The 17,923-nt window shown below is 43.0% G+C and overlaps 1 protein-coding gene across 4 annotated transcripts in view; it reads left to right on the top strand.

The window, feature by feature from the left end:
- Positions 1 to 17,923, top strand: part of vps13c (vacuolar protein sorting 13 homolog C) — a 339,816-nt gene that overhangs the window by 286,866 nt on the left and 35,027 nt on the right. For all 4 annotated transcript variants that reach the window (XM_078200207.1, XM_078200204.1, XM_078200205.1 and 1 more), the window contains 7 exons: positions 883 to 994; positions 4,876 to 4,989; positions 6,238 to 6,377; positions 8,926 to 9,007; positions 11,360 to 11,473; positions 11,571 to 11,646; positions 12,987 to 13,150. In XM_078200207.1, coding sequence (XP_078056333.1) covers positions 883 to 994; positions 4,876 to 4,989; positions 6,238 to 6,377; positions 8,926 to 9,007; positions 11,360 to 11,473; positions 11,571 to 11,646; positions 12,987 to 13,150 — 802 coding nt within the window. The remainder of the gene's footprint in view (positions 1 to 882; positions 995 to 4,875; positions 4,990 to 6,237; positions 6,378 to 8,925; positions 9,008 to 11,359; positions 11,474 to 11,570; positions 11,647 to 12,986; positions 13,151 to 17,923) is intronic.

Below are 17,923 nucleotides of genomic sequence, written 5' to 3'. Positions count from 1 at the left end.
CTGTGACAAAGGAAGTCGAGGTATGTTTGAGAGGCCTACATTTGGATTTGATTTGATTTATTATTGCCACATGTATTGGGATACAGTGCAAAGTATTGTTTCTTGTGCGCTATGCAGACAAAGCATACTGTTCATAGAGTACATAGGGGAGAAGGAAAGGAGAGCGCGCAGAATATAGTGTTAGAACCATAGTTAGAGTGTAGAGAAAGATCATCTTATTATGAGGTAAGTCCATTCAAAAGTCTGATGGCAGCAGGGAATAAGCTGTTCTTGAGTCAGTTGGTACGTGATCGCAGACTTTTGTATCTTTTTCCCGAAGGAAGAAGGTGGAAGAGAGAATGTCCAGGGTGCGTGGGGTCCTTGATTATGCTGGCTGCTTTTCCGAGGCAGTGGGCAGTGTAGACAGAGTCAGTGGATGGGAGGCTGGTTTTGCATGATGGGCTGGGCCACGTTCACGACCCTTTGTAGTTTTTTGCAGTCTTGGTAAGAGCAGGAGCCGTACCAAGCTGTGATACCAAGCAAAGGATGGTTTCGGTAGTGCATCAGTAAAAATTGGTGAGAGGCGCAGCGGACATGACAAATCTGTAACCTGAGAAAGTACAGGTGTTGTGGGGGAAACAGATGATAATGGGAGTTGAAAGATTATTGAGATGGGCAAGGCCAGACGGGACTTGATGACAATGTGAAGTTCACTGGCACTATGGCTCATTTGTGCCATGTTCAGGTATTTTTTGAAAACTATGTAATTGAGTGTTCAGTGATGATAAGCCCTTGTGTGTTTTTTGAAAGAATGAACTGTTAGTGATACGTGCATGTTTTTTTGAAATCTTTCCCGTTTAAAGTTTGTAACTATGCTTACTGTGATATTATGTTTGCGTTTAGATACTTCATGGTCCTGATTCAGGAAATGGCTGTGAAGATTGATCAGGGGTTTCTCAGTGCAGTTATCGCAATGTTTACCCCAGCGTTCGATCCTCTTGCAATGACTCAAAAGGTAACTTCACTATTTGATTGACGAGGGGGTGATGGCAATCAGGGGAAGGCAAAAATGTAGGGTTGAAGTTACAATCAGATCTTTTTGAATGGTAGAGCAAACTCAAGGGGCTGAGTGATCTAGTCCTAATTTGTATGTTGGTATGTGCTCTGCATGTTATGCATGAACTTTCATACATACATAGCTCCTTCATTATTGGAATTTTTAACTTCTTGTTGGTATAAACAGCTGTTTTTGCTCTGACCAGTTCAATTAGGTGAAAGCTATGTTAAGTATTCATGAATGCGCATCACTCAATTGAAGGTAAATTGGCTCCCAACTGAATTGTGAGTGGGCTAGTCATTTTGATTGAACTGACAGGAAGGGAGGGTGAGGACTCCCTTGACCTGCTGATGGTAAATGTCAGTCAATGAGGATAAGACTGATTGACATCTGGACTTCCAACTCCTGAATGGAGACCTGATTTCGCCCATCTGGAGAGTGCATTGTCTGATTCATAGAGAATTGACAAACACAAGAGGCTAAATGGCCTGTGGCTATCCCGATGCAGGCCCTGGTCCAGTCTCCCACTTTTATCAAACCTGTTTCACCTGAACATTGTACTTAGACTCACTTGGACGCAATGGCAATTGATCAGTTAAATATGAAGTATTAAATGCGAAGTAAACTCAGATTATTGGAGAGTACTCCAACAGAGTGTGACTTGAAGACAACAAGAGAAATCAGTGAAAAAGTACATATGTTTGCTCAATGCAAGATGCTTCGAAGAATCTGGAAAAGGTAACATCAGTCATTGAGTTGATTCAAATCAAGTCCATTGTCGTACAATAAGTTACTTGAGGAAGGACCTTAAATAGGGCAGAATGGTTGTTTTCCTAATCCTTGGAAGGATTGAGGTGTGAAGTACTCAGTATTCTCTTTTCATTACAATAATAAATTAACCTTTGGGTGGGGAGAAGTGTGGGTTCTGCATGAAGTCTTCTGTAGTCACAAATTGTGCTTCATGGTCGAGACTCAAGTGAAGAATGGCCAGCTTTGGCAAGTTACTGGATAGCTGCCCTTGTAAATGGAATTATATCCCAGTATAAATAAAACCTGGAGAAAAAGAAATCTCAAAAAAACTCTTACATTGGTAAACTGTCGAGTATACACACAACTTCAGCTCAGATAGGCATTCAATGTATTTGGGCTGCATGGTGAACTACTTCACAGCGCCAGGGACCCGGGTTCAATTCCTGGTTTGGATGACTGTGCGGAGTCTGCACGTTCTCCCCGTGTCTGCTAACCTCTCTTTATAACAATCTGAGGTCCCTATCCACTACCATCATCCCAGTACCAAAGAAAAGCCAAACAGCATGCATTAATGGGCGGCACGGTAGCACAGTGGTTAGCACTGCTGCTTCACAGCTCCAGGGACCTGGGTTCGATTCCTGGCTTGGGTCACTGTCTGTGTGGAGTTTGCACATTCTCCTCGTGTCTGCGTGGGTTTCCTCCGGGTGCTCCAATTTCCTCCCACAGTCCAAAGGTGTGCGGGTTAGGTTGATTGGCCATGCTAAAATTGCCCCTTAGTGTCCTGAGATGCGTAGGTTAGAGGGAGTAGTGGGTAAATATGTAGGGATATGGGGGTAGGGCCTGGGTGGGATTGTGGTTGGTGCAGACTCGATGGGCCGAATGGCCTCTTTCTGTACTGTAGGGATACTATGACTATATCATCCAGTGGTCTGACCATAAGACCATAAGACCATAAGACATAGGAGCGGAAGTAAGGCCATTCGGCCCATCGAGTCCACTCCACCATTCAATCATGGTTGATTTCAACTCCATTTACCCGCTCTCTCCCCATAGCCCTTAATTCCTCGAGAAATCAAGAATTTATCAATTTCTGTCTTGAAGACTCTCAACGTCTCGGCCTCCACAGCCCTCTGTGGCAATGAATTCCACAGACCCACCACTCTCTGGCTGAAGAAATTTCTCCTCATCTCTGTTCTAAAGTGACTCCCTTTTATTCTAAGGCTGTGCCCCCGCGTCCTAGTCTCCCCTGTTAATGGAAACAACTTCCCTACGTCCATCCTATCTAAGCCGTTCATTATCTTGTAAGTTTCTATCAGATCTCCCCTCAACCTCCTAAACTCCAATGAATATAATCCCACGATCCTCAGACGTTCATCGTATGTCAGGCCTACCATTCCTGGGATCATCCGTGTGAATCTCCGCTGGACCCGCTCCAGTGCCAGTATGTCCTTCCTGAGGTGTGGGGCCCAAAATTGCTCACAGTACTCCAAATGGGGCCTAACCAGTGCTTTATAAAGCCTCATTGAAGTGCTTTGAAAGGTTAGTCATGGCACGAATCAATTCCAGCCTCCCGGATTGCCTGGATCCACAGATGCACAGCAGACGCCATCTCCCTGGCCCTGCACTCAAGCCTGGAACACCTAGATAACAAACACATCTATGTCAGACTCCTATTTATCGACTACAGCTCAACCTTCAACACCATTATTCCCACAAAACTCATCTCCAAACTCCGTGACCTGGGCCTTGGCTCCTCCCTCTGCGACTGGATCCTGAACTTCCTAACTCACAGACCACAATCAGTAAGGATAGGCAACAGCGCCTCCTCCACAATCAGCCTCGACAACGGTGCCCCACAAGACTGTGTTCTCAGCCCCCTACTATACTCCTTATAGACCTGTGGCCAAATTCCCCTCCAGCTCGATTTTCAAGTTTGCTGATGACACTACTGTGGTGGGTCGGATCTCAGACAATGATGAGACGGAGTACAGGAATGAGATAGAGAATCTGGTGAACTGGTGCGGTGACAATAATCTCTCCCTCAATGTCAACAAAACGAAAGAGATTGCCATCGACTTTAGGAAGCGTAAAGGAGAACATGCCCCTGTCTACGTCAACGGGGACGAAGTAGAAATGGTCGAAAGCTTCAAGTTTTTAGGTGTCCAGATCACCAACAACCTGTCCTGGTCCCTCTATGCCAAGTTATAGTTAAAGCCTATCAACGTCTCTACTTTCTCAGAAGACTAAGGAAATTTGGCACGTCAGCTATGACTCTCACCAACGTTTACAGATGCACCATAGAAAACATTTTCTGGTTGTATCACAGCTTGGTATGGCTCCTGCTCTGCCCAAGACTGCAAGGAACTACAAAACGTCATAAATGTTACCCAATCCATCACACAAACCAGCTTCCCATCCATTGACTCTGTCTACATTTTCTGCTGTCTCAGCAAAGCAGCCAACATAATTAAGGACCCGGACATACCCTCTTCCACCTTATTCCATCAGGAAAAAGATACAAAAGTCTGAGGTCACATACCAACCAACTCAAGAACTGCTTCTTCCTTGAATGGACCTACCTCGCATTAAGTTGATCTTTCTCTACACCCTAGCTATGACTGTAACACTACATTCTGCACTCTCTCGTTTCCTTCTCTATGAACGATATGCTTTGTCTGTATAGCGTGCAAGAAACAATACTTTTCACTGTATGCTAATACATGTGACAATAATGAACCAAATCAAATCAAAATTAAATTCTCCCTCAGTAGCCAAACAGGCGCCAGAGTTGGTGACTAGGGGATTTTCACAGTAACGTCATTGTAGTGTTAATGTAAGCCTACTTATGACACTGATAAATAAACTTAAATTTAAAACAAAACTAAAATTTATACCTGTGTTATTCATGTGGGCAAAATAGCTGTGTTCATGATAATCGATAACTAATCTCAAGGTAAAATATTTTCAGAAATATATGAATGAGACAATGTCACACTTTGAGAAATATTTTAATTTCTTCATTGCAGAAGAATTGGATCAAAGCTGGGCCTGATTGGATTGATTTAGAGTGGTTTTGCTTTCTTTTGCAGACTAATCTGATAGACCAGGACACAGAAGCACTGAAGGCAGAATTGATGGAAACGTCAATGACAGATGCTTCAAGACTTAGCTTCTTCGAATATTTCCACATTTCACCAATCAAAGTGAGTATTTTGGTTCTTTTTCAAACTAAAAGAACTAAAATAATAATAACTGTAGGAACAGTGATTATTTGTTTTTGCACTCCATACCCCAATGTTCCCTGTCATTGGCACAGTTATTTTTAACAATAATAACCAGCAACGTCTGTGAAAATATTGACTTGATTTACAAACATTTAATTCATCCAACAGGCGATAGTTGGATTGATTTTCTGAGTTTGCAATGTCTTGGGAAGCTACAGATGTTTAGCTCATTATTTTCTGTTCATTGCCTTTAATTTTCCCAATTAAACATGAGCAGAGGCTCCAGGCTGCAAACACATGCTGTTGTTGGCTTTCCGAGTTGATCTCCCTCTGTTTTGTCTGCTATAAATACAAACATACAAGAACAAATGATGTAAAGTACACAGCTGTCCATTGAGCCTGCCTGAGACAGTGTAATTTCACCATCGACTTCATTCACCTCTTGCCCATCTCTGGTGCAATCTCTTGAGCCAAAAGCAACTAAAATTTAGGAAATAATTCCAGGAAATTGTGCTGAATATTTCCAAATCAGACCTAATGATATATTTGTTAAGTGATTTTAAGGATATTTGCCTTTTCATTGCTCTATACAAAGTATATAATCTATGTATATAACCAGTGATTTTTCTTGTGCATGTGAATCTTATAATTCATTATATTGTTTAACCAAAGAACCCTCTTGTTTTGCTAAATTACAGAATAACATTCCTGTTAAAAATCACATCTTTGCTCAACTTGATCATAGAATCCTAGAATCCCTACAGTGCAGAAGGAGGCTATTCAGCTCCTCGAGCCTGCACTGACAACAATCACACCCAGGCCCTATTGCCATACAACCCCCTCCACCCCATCCTATTTACTCTGCTAGTCCCCCAACACTAAGGGGCAATTTACCCTGGCCAATGAACCTAACCTGCACATCTTTGGACTGTGGGAGGAAACCCACGCAGACACAGGGAGAACATGCAAACTCCACACAGTCACCCAAGGCCGGAATCGAATCCGGGTCCCTGGCCATTGAGGGAACAGTGCTAACACTGCCACTGTCCTGCCCTACTCCAGAGAAAGTTCATCTTGAACCTGCAAAGGACATGAGAACTCATTGCTAACTCTATTTTTCTGTAAACATTTAAAACGTGTAATGCAGAATATCTTGCTCGCATTTAATAATGCTGGCCCAAGTATTGAAGTTGCTGTTACTTAGTCACAATCTTCCTCTCTAAACAGTTGCACCTAAGTTTGTCTCTGGACTCCGGGGGAGATGAGTCCAGCAAAGAAAAGCAGGAAGCAGTACCACTCCAGTCTCTCCACATCTTGCTCAAAAGCATTGGCGCTACGTTAACAGATGTGGACGATCTCATCTTTAAGTAAGCACGGCAAGCTGCTTTTCACTTTTATTTTTGTCTTATAGCAGCAATTTTCACTTCTTAACACAGAGACTGCCACCAGGAGAACGTGTGTCTGAATCAGACACATCAAGGCGATCATAATATTGCAGTTTGAGAACAAATTGGTCAAACCTGTAGATGCCAAAATAAATTTAAATACAAAGATGAGGTGGTGCATTTTGTTTGGAGGAACAAGGACACATTTCGTGTCTTACTAGGGTAGGGAGCAGAGGGATTTACAGGTACAGATTCATATATCATTACAATAACACTGCGACTTAAGTTTGTTAAAGTTTATACAGTTTATTTATTAGTGTCACAAGAACGCTTACATTAACACTGCAATGAAGTTACTGTGAGAATCCCCCAGTCGCCACACTCCGGCATCTGTTCGGGTACACAAAGGGAGAATTTAGCATGGCCAATGCATCCAACCAGCACGTCTTTCAGACTGTGGGAGGGAACCCATGCAGACATGGGGAGAACCTGCAAACTCCAAGCCGGGAATCGAACCCGCGTCCCTGGTGCTGTGAGGCAGCAGTGCGAACCACTGTGCCACCTGAGACCATAAAGAGTCAATACCAAGCTCCAAAGTTCATTTCTGGAGGGACAAAATTGAAAAGCAGAGAGGTTTTATTTAACATTTATTGAATTTCCAAACAGTTCTGATGACCTTATTGCAATAAGGATCTATATCCTGGAAGATACTGAGCTGGCAAGCAGGAGAGATGATGAAAGAGAATGGTTAAGAGTTGCAGAGAGAAACCAGCAGCACCATGGCCACATTTGTGGTTTTGTTTTGAAGTTGTGGAAAGGACAAAGACCTGATTTAAGGAGATTGAAACACCAAGTTGCAGAAAACATGGGTGTGGATTTGGGAATCAGCGACATGCTTGAGGCCTTGTGAGGAAAGAGGAATTAGAGTTAGGATGGTAGTGTGCAGGGTTAGGGGGATTGACGATGATGCTTGGTTTTGAAAGGAGGGGGGGAATGGGACGTGGAGAGGGGAAACCATTTCTTAGATCAATTAGCTTGGGGCCTGGAAGAGAAGCGGGGTGGTCAGAATAGAGTCGAGGTAAAGAGGAATTGCACCTTGTGGATGCGATATGCTCAGAGAGGGTATGAAGCAAAGACGAGAGAACTGGGTGAGGACAGGGAATGCCATTTGACTTTGGCTGGAAGGAGGGAAGCAGCAGACCAGGTTCTTGGTGGCAAAGAAGTCCATTAGCTCCTCACAGTTGTTGGAAAGGGCACGCAAGAGAGAGAGGTTCAAGGAGATGGTTGGTCAAGAAGGAAAGAAATCAGTGAATCACAGAATTGTTCTGATGCAGGAGGCTGTTCAGCCCATGTCTCCACGTGAGTATTATCAATTGATGCCATTCTCCTGCTTTTTCCTGAACCCCTGCATATTGTTTCTATTCAAATAATCATCTCATGCCCTCTTGAACGCCTTGATTGAAATTGCCTCCCCCGCACTTCGAGGTAGTGCGTTCCAGACCCCAACCACTCGTGTGAAAACATTTTCTCGAATATTACATTTGCAAATCACTTTAAAATCCGTGCCCTCTCATTCTTGATTCTTTTATGAGGGGATCAGTTCCTCCCCACCCCACCCACACAGCTGCTCCTTCATCAGGACTCACCTGATGAAGGAGCAGCGCTCCAAAAGCTCGTGATTCCACATAAACCTGTTGGACTTTAACCTGGTGTTGTGAGACTCCTTACTGTACCCACCCCAGTCCAACGCCGGCATCTCCACATCATGGCTGCCACTCTTTCAGGCAGTGCAACCCAAATCAGCATAACTTGCAGAGTATGTCTTCACCCTCTGTGTCCTCTGGTTACAGACTCCTCTACCACTGGAACAGTTTCTCCAATTCTCCCCATAAGCGTCTTTCCCTTGAGGAGAGCAAACTCAATTTTGGATCAATTCTAATATTTTAGTGATTTTAGTTGAGAGATAAATGTTGGCAGAGCACCAGGAGAACTCTCTTGCGTCTCTACGATTAGTACCCCACCCGCCCCACCTAGTACACCACCACCACCCCCCCCCCTCTACTCTGTCCTCTCATTATCAAGTCTATCAAAATGCCAAATGCTACCTTTTGTTTTTGGAGAAGTTTGTAATTTTTCGGATTGGTACCTAGTCTCACTTGATGTCTTCAAGCAAATCTAGTGATTAAAGGCTAAAATGTTGAGCGTCAGATATGTTCAGGTCTGCATCCCAAGTACTTCAAGGAACTGTGATTCTGGAGCTTTATTTTGTTCACTTTCCGGGCTGGTGCATCTTCTGGTAAATGAGAGACATTCTGGGGAGTTGGATATTTTACACATGTTTTTGTCAGCAATGATGGGGAACAGGCAGGAAGGTGGAACTGTGACCAGGATAAGATCAGCCACAGAGCAGGCTGCCCACTCCTGTCCCAATTCTTATGGTCGCTGGAGCTAACAGACTGGATGAGTTGAATGACATTTTCTTATATAAGTTCAGTTTTGAGGAGAAACTTAAGAGTTTCTTGTATTACAGGCTTGCATTCTTCGAAATGAAATTCCAGTTCTACAAGAGGAATCACTTGATGTGGGCAGTAGTTTCACATTACAGTGAACAAGTAAGTGGTTATTTCTTCAATTTATTCTTGTATCCTCAAGGTGGTGACTTGTGCCCAGCTGTGAATATCCACAGGTGTTAGCATTCTTCTTTCTTTGTCTTTGGGTGAGATCTGGGTCTGTGACCCGAGGCATTATGAAGTGAGGTGCAGCAACAAATTGCTCTGGGAATCTGTGTGTCAGGCGATGGCACAGTGCCTTTGTAGTGCTGTGGGGAGACCTGTGTTTAGGGCTGTAAACAGATGGCTGGTTGCTTCCCAATGGTGGGTCATCTCTTGCAAGGCCAATGGTTTCCTCAGCATCCTTCTCATATCAGCTAATCCAGAGCTATGCTTGAGTTCTCATCTGCAACACTTTTCCAAACTTCAGTGGCTCCCTGTCTTCAACAACTGAATTTCCAGACACTCGTTCCTATTTCCAACACTCCCATGACCTACCTGAGTGACCTTATCTGCTTGTATAACCATGCCTGTTCCCTTTGTCTTGCTGATGCTCTTTATTCTTCATTCCCTTAGCCCTGGCTCCCAGAGCTTTCAGTTACTACATTCATGAAGCCAGTTAGCTAATTCTCAGCTTGGTATGTGTTCCTGCTGCTGCTGCTGTTGTCTTTTGGAATTCTCTCTCTAAACCACTAAGAGAAAGGCTTGTCTTTATAATGTTCCTTTTGTGGCCTTACAAGGTAGCAAAGAACTTCAGCCAATGGAGTACTTTATTTTAAAGAATAGTCACTGACATAAACTATGAAAATGCTTCAAGCAATTTGCATACAGCAAGTTTCCACAGTCAGCATTGATATAAATGTCTGCTGAATGATACAACATCATTGGAAGTCATTCGCCCATTGTTACTGTGATAACGTTTTGACCGAACTATCAAATTAGTCCAATTTCCTGCTCTTTCTTCACAGCCCTGCAGATTTCTTCCGTTCAGGTATTTATCCAGCTCCTTTCTGAAAGTTACTGTTGAATCTGCTTCCACGCTCTTTCACAGCAAGAAGTCTCACAACACCAGGTTAAAGTCCAACAGGTTGATTTGGACTCACGAGCTTTCGGAGCGCTGCCCCTTCATCAGCTGAGTCCTGATGAAGGAGCAGCGCTCCAAAAGCTTGTGTTACCAAATAAACCTGTTGGACTTTAACCTGGTGTTGTGAGACTTCTTACTGTGCCCACCCCAGTCCAACGCTGGCATCTCCACATCATGGCTGCCACTCTTTCAGGCAGTGCAACCCAAATCAGCATAACTTGCAGAGTATGTCTTCACCCTTCGTGTCCTCTGGTTACTGACTCCTCTGCCACTGGAACAGTTTCTCCAATTCTCCAATACCCAGTGGGTTTCTTGATGTCTACCTGACAGGACACCAGGGTCCGCCCCCAGCTATCCCATCACTGCTGCTTCACAGCTCCAGGGACCTGGGTTCGATTCCCGGCTTGGGTCACTGTCTGTGTGGAGTTTGCACATTCTCCTCGTGTCTGTGGGTTTTCTCCGGTGCTCCAGTTTCCTCCCACAGTCCAAAGATGTGCGGGTTAGGTTGATTGGCCATGCTAAAATTGCCCCTTAGTGTCCTGAGATGCGTAGGTTAGAAGGATTAGCGGGTAAATGTGTAGGGATATGGGGGTAGGGCCTGGGTGGGATTGTGGTCGGTGCAGACTCGATGGGCCAGATGGCCTCTTTCTGCACTGTAGGTTTCTATGATTCTATGATTCTCCCCATAATCATCTCTCTTGAGGAGAGCAAACTCAATTTTGGATCAATTCTAATATTTTAGTGATTTTAGTTGGGAGATAAATGTTGGCCACAACTCCAGGAGAACTCTTCTCTACAATTATTACTGTTGGATCTCTTGCATCCACCTTAAAGGGCAGTCAAAACCTTGATTTAACATATCATCTGAATGGAAGCACCTTTGACATTAGAGCACTCCCTCAGCACAGCAATGGAGTCTCAGCCTTGGTTAAGAGTTCAAGTCTTGGTTGGACTTGAGCAGATCGTCTTTAGAATCAGAAGTGAGAGTGCTACTTTTAGCCAAGGCTGATGTGCTTTGTAATTTTTTTTCCCACCTTCTATATGCTTTTTCCCTACCTTATACCTGTTTTATAGCCCATTTTTAAAAACTGCTTCTTTCAACTCTTTCTATGGTATTTCTTTCCTCATACCCAAAATTCACATTTTCTTGCTTGGTATGGACCACCTTGGTCCTCCTCTCATACACATCACTGATGCTCTTTTATGTAAGGATGTTTGTATAAATGTAGGTTGTTGATTGTATATTTGAATAGCAATGATTCATGCACTCTGAATTGAAAAGCCTGAAAAATACCACTGACCAAATCTTTCAACACTTCTTCTCTTAACAGTTTCTAAAGCAAATGTATGTGCTTGTTTTGGGACTGGATGTTCTTGGAAACCCAGTTGGCCTCATCAGAGGACTGTCTGAAGGTGTTGAAGCATTCTTCTATGAACCTTTCCAGGTAAGTCAATGAGGAAAGAATGGAAAATATGTCAGCTGTGATTTTGAAAGCTGACCCAAGTTTTAATTCTCTAACAATGGTGACTGTGAATGTTTAGGGTGCTGTTCAGGGACCAGAGGAATTTGCAGAGGGCTTCGTGATAGGAGTGAAGAGTCTGCTCGGACACACTGTTGGTAGGTGATCACCTCTGTTGATGAAGCTTTAGTGTCAGCACATGTTGGATCTGATGATCAGAAAAGTCACATTTCTCAGTTCCATTATCTGTGATCATTCCTGGATTTGAATCTTATTAGGGACCAAATCAGAAATCCAAGGTGTATTATTATGAAGTTAGCCCAGACCCCAGCTTTTTTAATTTTGGCATTAAGGTGAGCATAAGGTATGAATTCCAGGTATGAATCAGTTGACCCACTAGGAAGCTTTTATTAAAATAGTTAAGCACACAGTTAGAATATAACAAAATTAGCATAACTTTTACCAATTAAAAGACTTACACATTTTAGAAAATGTATTTATTTGTGGGACATGGTGTTGCTGGCTGTCCCTAGTTGTCCGAGGGCAATTCAGAGTCAACCACATTGCTGTGGCTCTGGAGTCAAATGCAGCCAGACCAGGTAAGGATGGCAGGTTTCCTTCCCTAAAGGACATTAGTGAACCAGATGGGTTTTTACGACAATCGACAATGGTTTTATGGTCATCGATAGATTCTTAATTACAAATATTTTGTTTTATTGAATTTAAATTGCACCATCTGCCGTGGTGGGATTCGAACCCAGGTCCCCAGAACATTAGCTGAGTTTCTGGATTAATAGTCTAGCGATAATGTAGTATTATAGTTCTTAATAGATATCTATCTCTATAGTTCCAATGCAAGCAGTATCCTCATAGACATAAATCACTCTTCAGAATCAGCACAAAACTGATATGCTCACGTGAGTGCTATGTTTCCAGCCTTTTAACCCTTCTGGACAGATGCAGAGAGGCACCTGTCTTCTGACACCCAGACAGCAATTTCCAGAGAGGTATATATCCTCAAGCAGCAGAACTTTAGAAAAATAAACCTAGTCTCTGGCAGATCCCAGTCTCAAAATCCAGAGAGAAAAAGAGGCCCAGAAGAAGCGACCCCTCTCTAAAGATCCTAAGCTGCAAACTGGGCTTGATTTCTTTGTTTAAGTCTAGTTCCACCCAGTCACATGATTTTACTGTCAATCAACCTAATCAAGCCCTACTCTGCAAAACCCCAGAGGGAAACACTAAAATAACAGAACAGCATTAGTCCAGATTAAAACAAACATTCTAGCAATTAGAACCAATTATGCTGCTGCAGTAACGACTGGGCTGCAGAGTGCAAACAAAACGACACCAATAATAAAACACACTACCAAAACAGATCCTGCGTAAGAAACATGACACAAATACATTTCTAAAAGACACAGTATCGTCACAAACTGACTTCAGTTCCAGCAGGGTGCGTGTATTATTTTCTTGTGCTTAATATTGGTGCTCTGTGCAGGTGGTGCTGCTGGTGTAGTATCTAGAATCACGGGCACTGTTGGAAAGGGTCTGGCTGCAATCACGATGGATAAAGAATACCAACAGAAACGCAGGGAGGAGATGAACCGTCAACCCAAGGACTTTGGCGAGAGTCTGGCTAAAGGAGGAAAAGGTTTTTTACGGGTAAGGATTTTGGAACCTGACAATTGAGGAGAGCTTAATGCAATTTTATTCTCTTCTTTGCATTTCATATATCTGCACATTTCTGTAAGGATAATGATGCATCATTCATTTCCATCCAAGTACTGTGACCATACCAACAAACCTCTTAATCTCTCCCATGATAAAATCAATGTTTGCATTCTATCTGACATGCACAGGATTTTTTTTTTGTACTTCACCAATTCAATCAAATCAAGTCCAATTCAGAGTCTCAACAGGTTGAGACATTTCCGATCCAAGCTGACAAGACAGGGTCTGCAATCCTCTACCCTGCCTTGGGCCTAATCTACATGAGCCAAGCTGATTGGAGTAGGCAGACGTCTCCGCCCCCAAGGCTGGATCTCATTTGCATCTTAGCCAAAAGGCTGAGATGCCGCTTTTAAAAATTGCTTCATATGAAAATGAAGCTTAAATGTAACCTAATGACTTCAACCAAGTGCAGCATCCAATCCATGCTACACTTGATCTTAGCCAAAAGGCCGAGATGCACATGATGCACAAACTGATTTGTGGAATGCTCAAGAAGGAACTTGCATTTTATATGTCTTTCATACCCACAGGTCATTGCAAAGCACTTCAAAGTCAATAATGCACTCATAAAGTGCTTTGATTTCGTTTGATTTGTTATTGTCACATGTATTAGTATACAGTGAAAAGTATTGTTTCTTGCACGCTATACAGACAAATCATACCGTTCATAGCGAAGGAAAGGAGAGAGTGCAAAATGTAGTGTTACACTCATAGGGTGTAGAGAAAGAACAAAATGCGATGTCGGTCCATTCAAAAGTCTGACGGCAGCAGGGAAGCAGCTGTTCTTGAATTGATTGGTACGTAACCTCAGACTTTTGTATCTTTTTCCTGATGGAAGAAGGTGGAAGAGAGAATGTCCGGGTGCGTGGAGTCCTTGATTACGCTGGCTGCTTTGTCGAGGCAGCGGGAACTATAGACAGAGTCAATGGGTGGGAGGCTGGTTTGTGTGATGGATTGGGCTACATTCACGGCCTTTTGTAGTTTCTTGTGGTCTTGGGCAGAGCAGGAGCCATACCAAGCTGTGATACAGCCAGAAAGGATGCTTTCTATGGTGCATCTGTAAAAGTTGGTGAGAGTCATAACTGACATGCCAAATTTTCTGAGTCGTCTGAGAAAGTAGAAGCGTTGGTGGGCTTTCTTAACGATAGTGTCGGCAAGGGGGGACCAGGACAGGTTGTTGATCTGGACACCTAAAATCTTGAAGCTCTTGACCGTTTCTACTTTGTCCCCATTGATGTAGACAGGGGCATGTCCTCCACTACGCTTCCTGAAATCAATGACAATCTCCTTCGTTTTATTGACATTGAGGGAGAGATGATTATTATTATCATACCAGTTCACCAGATTCTCTATCTCCTTCCTGTACTCTGTCTCTTCATTGTTTGAAATCAGACCCACTACGTTGGTATTGTCAACAAACTTGAAATTGGAGGGGAATTTGTTCACACAGTCATAGGTGTATAAGGAGTACAGTAGGGGGCTGAGAACACAGCCTTGTGGGGCACCGGTTTTGAGGATGATCATGGAGGAGGTGTTGTCCTTACTGATGGCGGTCTGTGGGTTTGGAAGTTCAGGATCCAGTCACAGGGAGGAGCAGAGGCCCAGGCCACGGAGTTTGGAGATGAGTTTCGTAGGAATGATGTTGTTGAAGGCTGAGCTGTCGGTCATTGTTGTGATGTAATTGAGACATGGAATTATATTTGTATGCTGCAAGGGGCCGCAAATAGTAATGAGTTAATCTGGTTTTGGTTGAGGGATGAATTTAGATGTTAGAATTTAGTGTAAATGTGCAAAAGCTTAAAACTCACAAGAAATAGACACTTTTTAAGAGTGCAACTAAAACGATTGTGGTACAGTAATGCAACGGGCATGGGCTCTGGCTTCTCATCACCTGTCTGGGGGCAGAGGGGGTTCAGATTGGAAGTGGGGGGGGAGAATGGAAGATTGAATAAGTAGCAGAGAGGTAGTGACGAGAAGGTAGGGAAGGGAGTAGTTGGGTGAAGTAGGGAGGGAGATGTGGATGGAAAAAGTAAGTGATTCTTCCTTAAACATCTATTCTGTCGTGAGCATATTCATCAACTGAGCATCCACAACTCCCTGGAGTTGAGAATTCCAAAGATTCAAGTGAAGAAATTTCTCCTCATCTCAGTCTATGACCAAAACTTCATTCTGAGACTGTGCACCCATGTTCTGGACTCTGAAACCAGGGGAAACATCCTCCCAGCAACTGCCCTGTCGTACCACTGAAAAGATTTCATCTTTCAATTAGATCACCTGTCATTCTTCCTGATCTAGGGCATTTGGACTTGATCTACTCAGACTCTCCCCTTAGATAATCCTCTCATTCCAGAAACCAGTCCAATCCGCCTCATAATGTATAACATAGCTCATTCTCAGTTTCTTCTAGGCATGTACATCCTTCATCAGGTAAGAAAAACATAACTATGCACCATACTCTAGATGTGGTCTTAGCAATATCTTTTATAGTAATAACATTTCTTTACTTATTCCATTCAGCATAGAAATCATAGAAACCGTACAGTGCAGAAAGAGGCCATTTGGCCCATCGAGTCTGCACCGACCACAATCTCACCCAGGCCCTAACCCCATATCCCTACATATTTACCCGCTAATCCCTCTAACCTATGCATCTCAGCACAATAAAGGGCAATTTTAGCATGGCCAATCAACCTAACCCGCACATCTTTGGACATGTTAAGTGAGTGGGCATGTTCTTGCCCACTCACTTAACCTGTCAATAATCTTGTTTCAGCCTCCGTGCTTCCCACTTCCTCACCTACAGTCTCTTCATCTAAATGATTGATATAATTTGTAAATAGCTGGGGCCCAAGCACTGAACCTTGTAGTAACCCACCAATTAATTGTAGCTTACCAACCTAAAAATAACTTGCCTGTTCTTTACCCCCTGTTTTCTCTCTGTTACTCTATTCTCAATCTATGTTACTATATTACTCCAATTACACATGCCTTAACCTTCTTATAAGAACATCCATACTATCGAAGTTAGGCCAACTGCTCCCTTGCAATCTCGCTCTTGCGTGCTCTCTCTCTCTCTCTCTCTCTCTCTCACTCTTTCTCTTTCTCCCTCAACGTTTAAATCCGTTAATATCTCCAGCACTATTTCTTTACTAGTACTAATTTCTTCAAGTTTCTCATTCTTGCTGAGCCCTTGGTTCCCCAATATTTCCAGAATGGTTTTTGTGTCCTCCTGTGAAAACAGATACGTTAACATTTGATTAATGTCTCTGGCATTTCCTTATTCTCATTTCAACTTTCTCCTGGCTCTAGTCCCTCTCATCTTTGCTTGTCTAATCTGTTCCTTTTTATATCTAGAGAAAATTCTATTCTCCACTTTGCTGTCTCTTGTTGGATTATTCTCTCTTATCCTTTTCAAACTCTTGGTCGTCCTTTGTTGAATTCTAAAATTCTCCCACTCCTCAGGCTTACCACTCCTTTTAGCAATATACAAAACCTCTTCCTTTAATCTGATATCATCTTTGGCCTCCTTTTCTTAGACATGGTTGGACCATTTTCCCACATGGTTTTTATTCCATTAGGGAATGTGTATTTTTTGCAAATTCTTTAAATGTTTGCTATTCCTTTCCTACTATCACGCTTTTCAGTGTAGTTTCCCAATGTAATTTAGCTCACTGTCTCCCTATGCCAACATTGTTTGCTTTGTTCAGAATTGAGACCCTAGTTTTGGACTTAATCATTTGCAAGTTGAGAAGAAAATGTTATCCGATTACGAGCGTTCCAGACTGCTTTTTCACAAGGCTATTTCCTTACTCATTGCTCAATGTTCGGTCTAAAATGATATGTTCTTTAAGCTTTTCTTTAAAGCTGCAAGGCTTCAGATGCAGAGCAACTGTTCCACTCACTATCCTGACAAGGGCATTCCAATTGCGGAGGACTCGGAGGTTGCAGAAAGATAGAATAAGTGAGTGGGCAAGGAGGTGGCAAATGGAGTATAATATGGGGAGTGTGAGATTGGTTTAAGAATAGAAAAAGATAATATTTTTTAAAAGGCTTGAAGGGTGAAAGAAGTTTGGAACCCTTTTGCACAATGGCAGTTGATGTTAGATCATTGTTAATTTTAATTCTGAGATTAGGAGATTTTTATTACCCGAAAGAATTAATGGATACTGGGGGATGGAGCTAAATCACAGGTCAGTCATGATTCCATATCAGGCTTGGGGACTGAACGTTCCCGAGTCCCTCTGTGGTATCACATACTTGTTGATGTTAGAAATGACCCTCTTTCCTTGGAGTCTATACTGCTTCCTTTCCAAACCACTGTCATCCATTCATTTTTGATCCTTCTGCTCTCACCATCATAAGAACATAAGAAATAGGAGCAGGAGTAGGCCATCTAGCCCCTCGAGCCTGCCCCGCCATTCAATAAGATCATGGCTGATCTGACGTGGATCAGTACCACTTACCCGCCTGATCCCCATAACCCTTAATTCCCTTACCGATCAGGAATCCATCCATCCGCGCTTTAAACATATTCAGCGAGGTAGCCTCCACCACCTCAGTGGGCAGAGAATTCCAGAGATTCACCACCCTCTGGGAGAAGAAGTTCCTCCTCAACTCTGTCTTAAACCGACCCCCCTTTATTTTGAGGCTGTGTCCTCTAGTTTTAACTTCCTTACTAAGTGGAAAGAATCTCTCCGCCTCCAC

Source organism: Mustelus asterias, chromosome 29, assembly GCF_964213995.1.
Source record: "Mustelus asterias chromosome 29, sMusAst1.hap1.1, whole genome shotgun sequence".
In the NCBI taxonomy this organism is placed as follows: Eukaryota; Metazoa; Chordata; class Chondrichthyes; order Carcharhiniformes; family Triakidae; genus Mustelus; species Mustelus asterias.
Note: the sequence above shows the minus strand (reverse complement) of the source record. Positions and strands in the feature narration are given on the sequence as shown.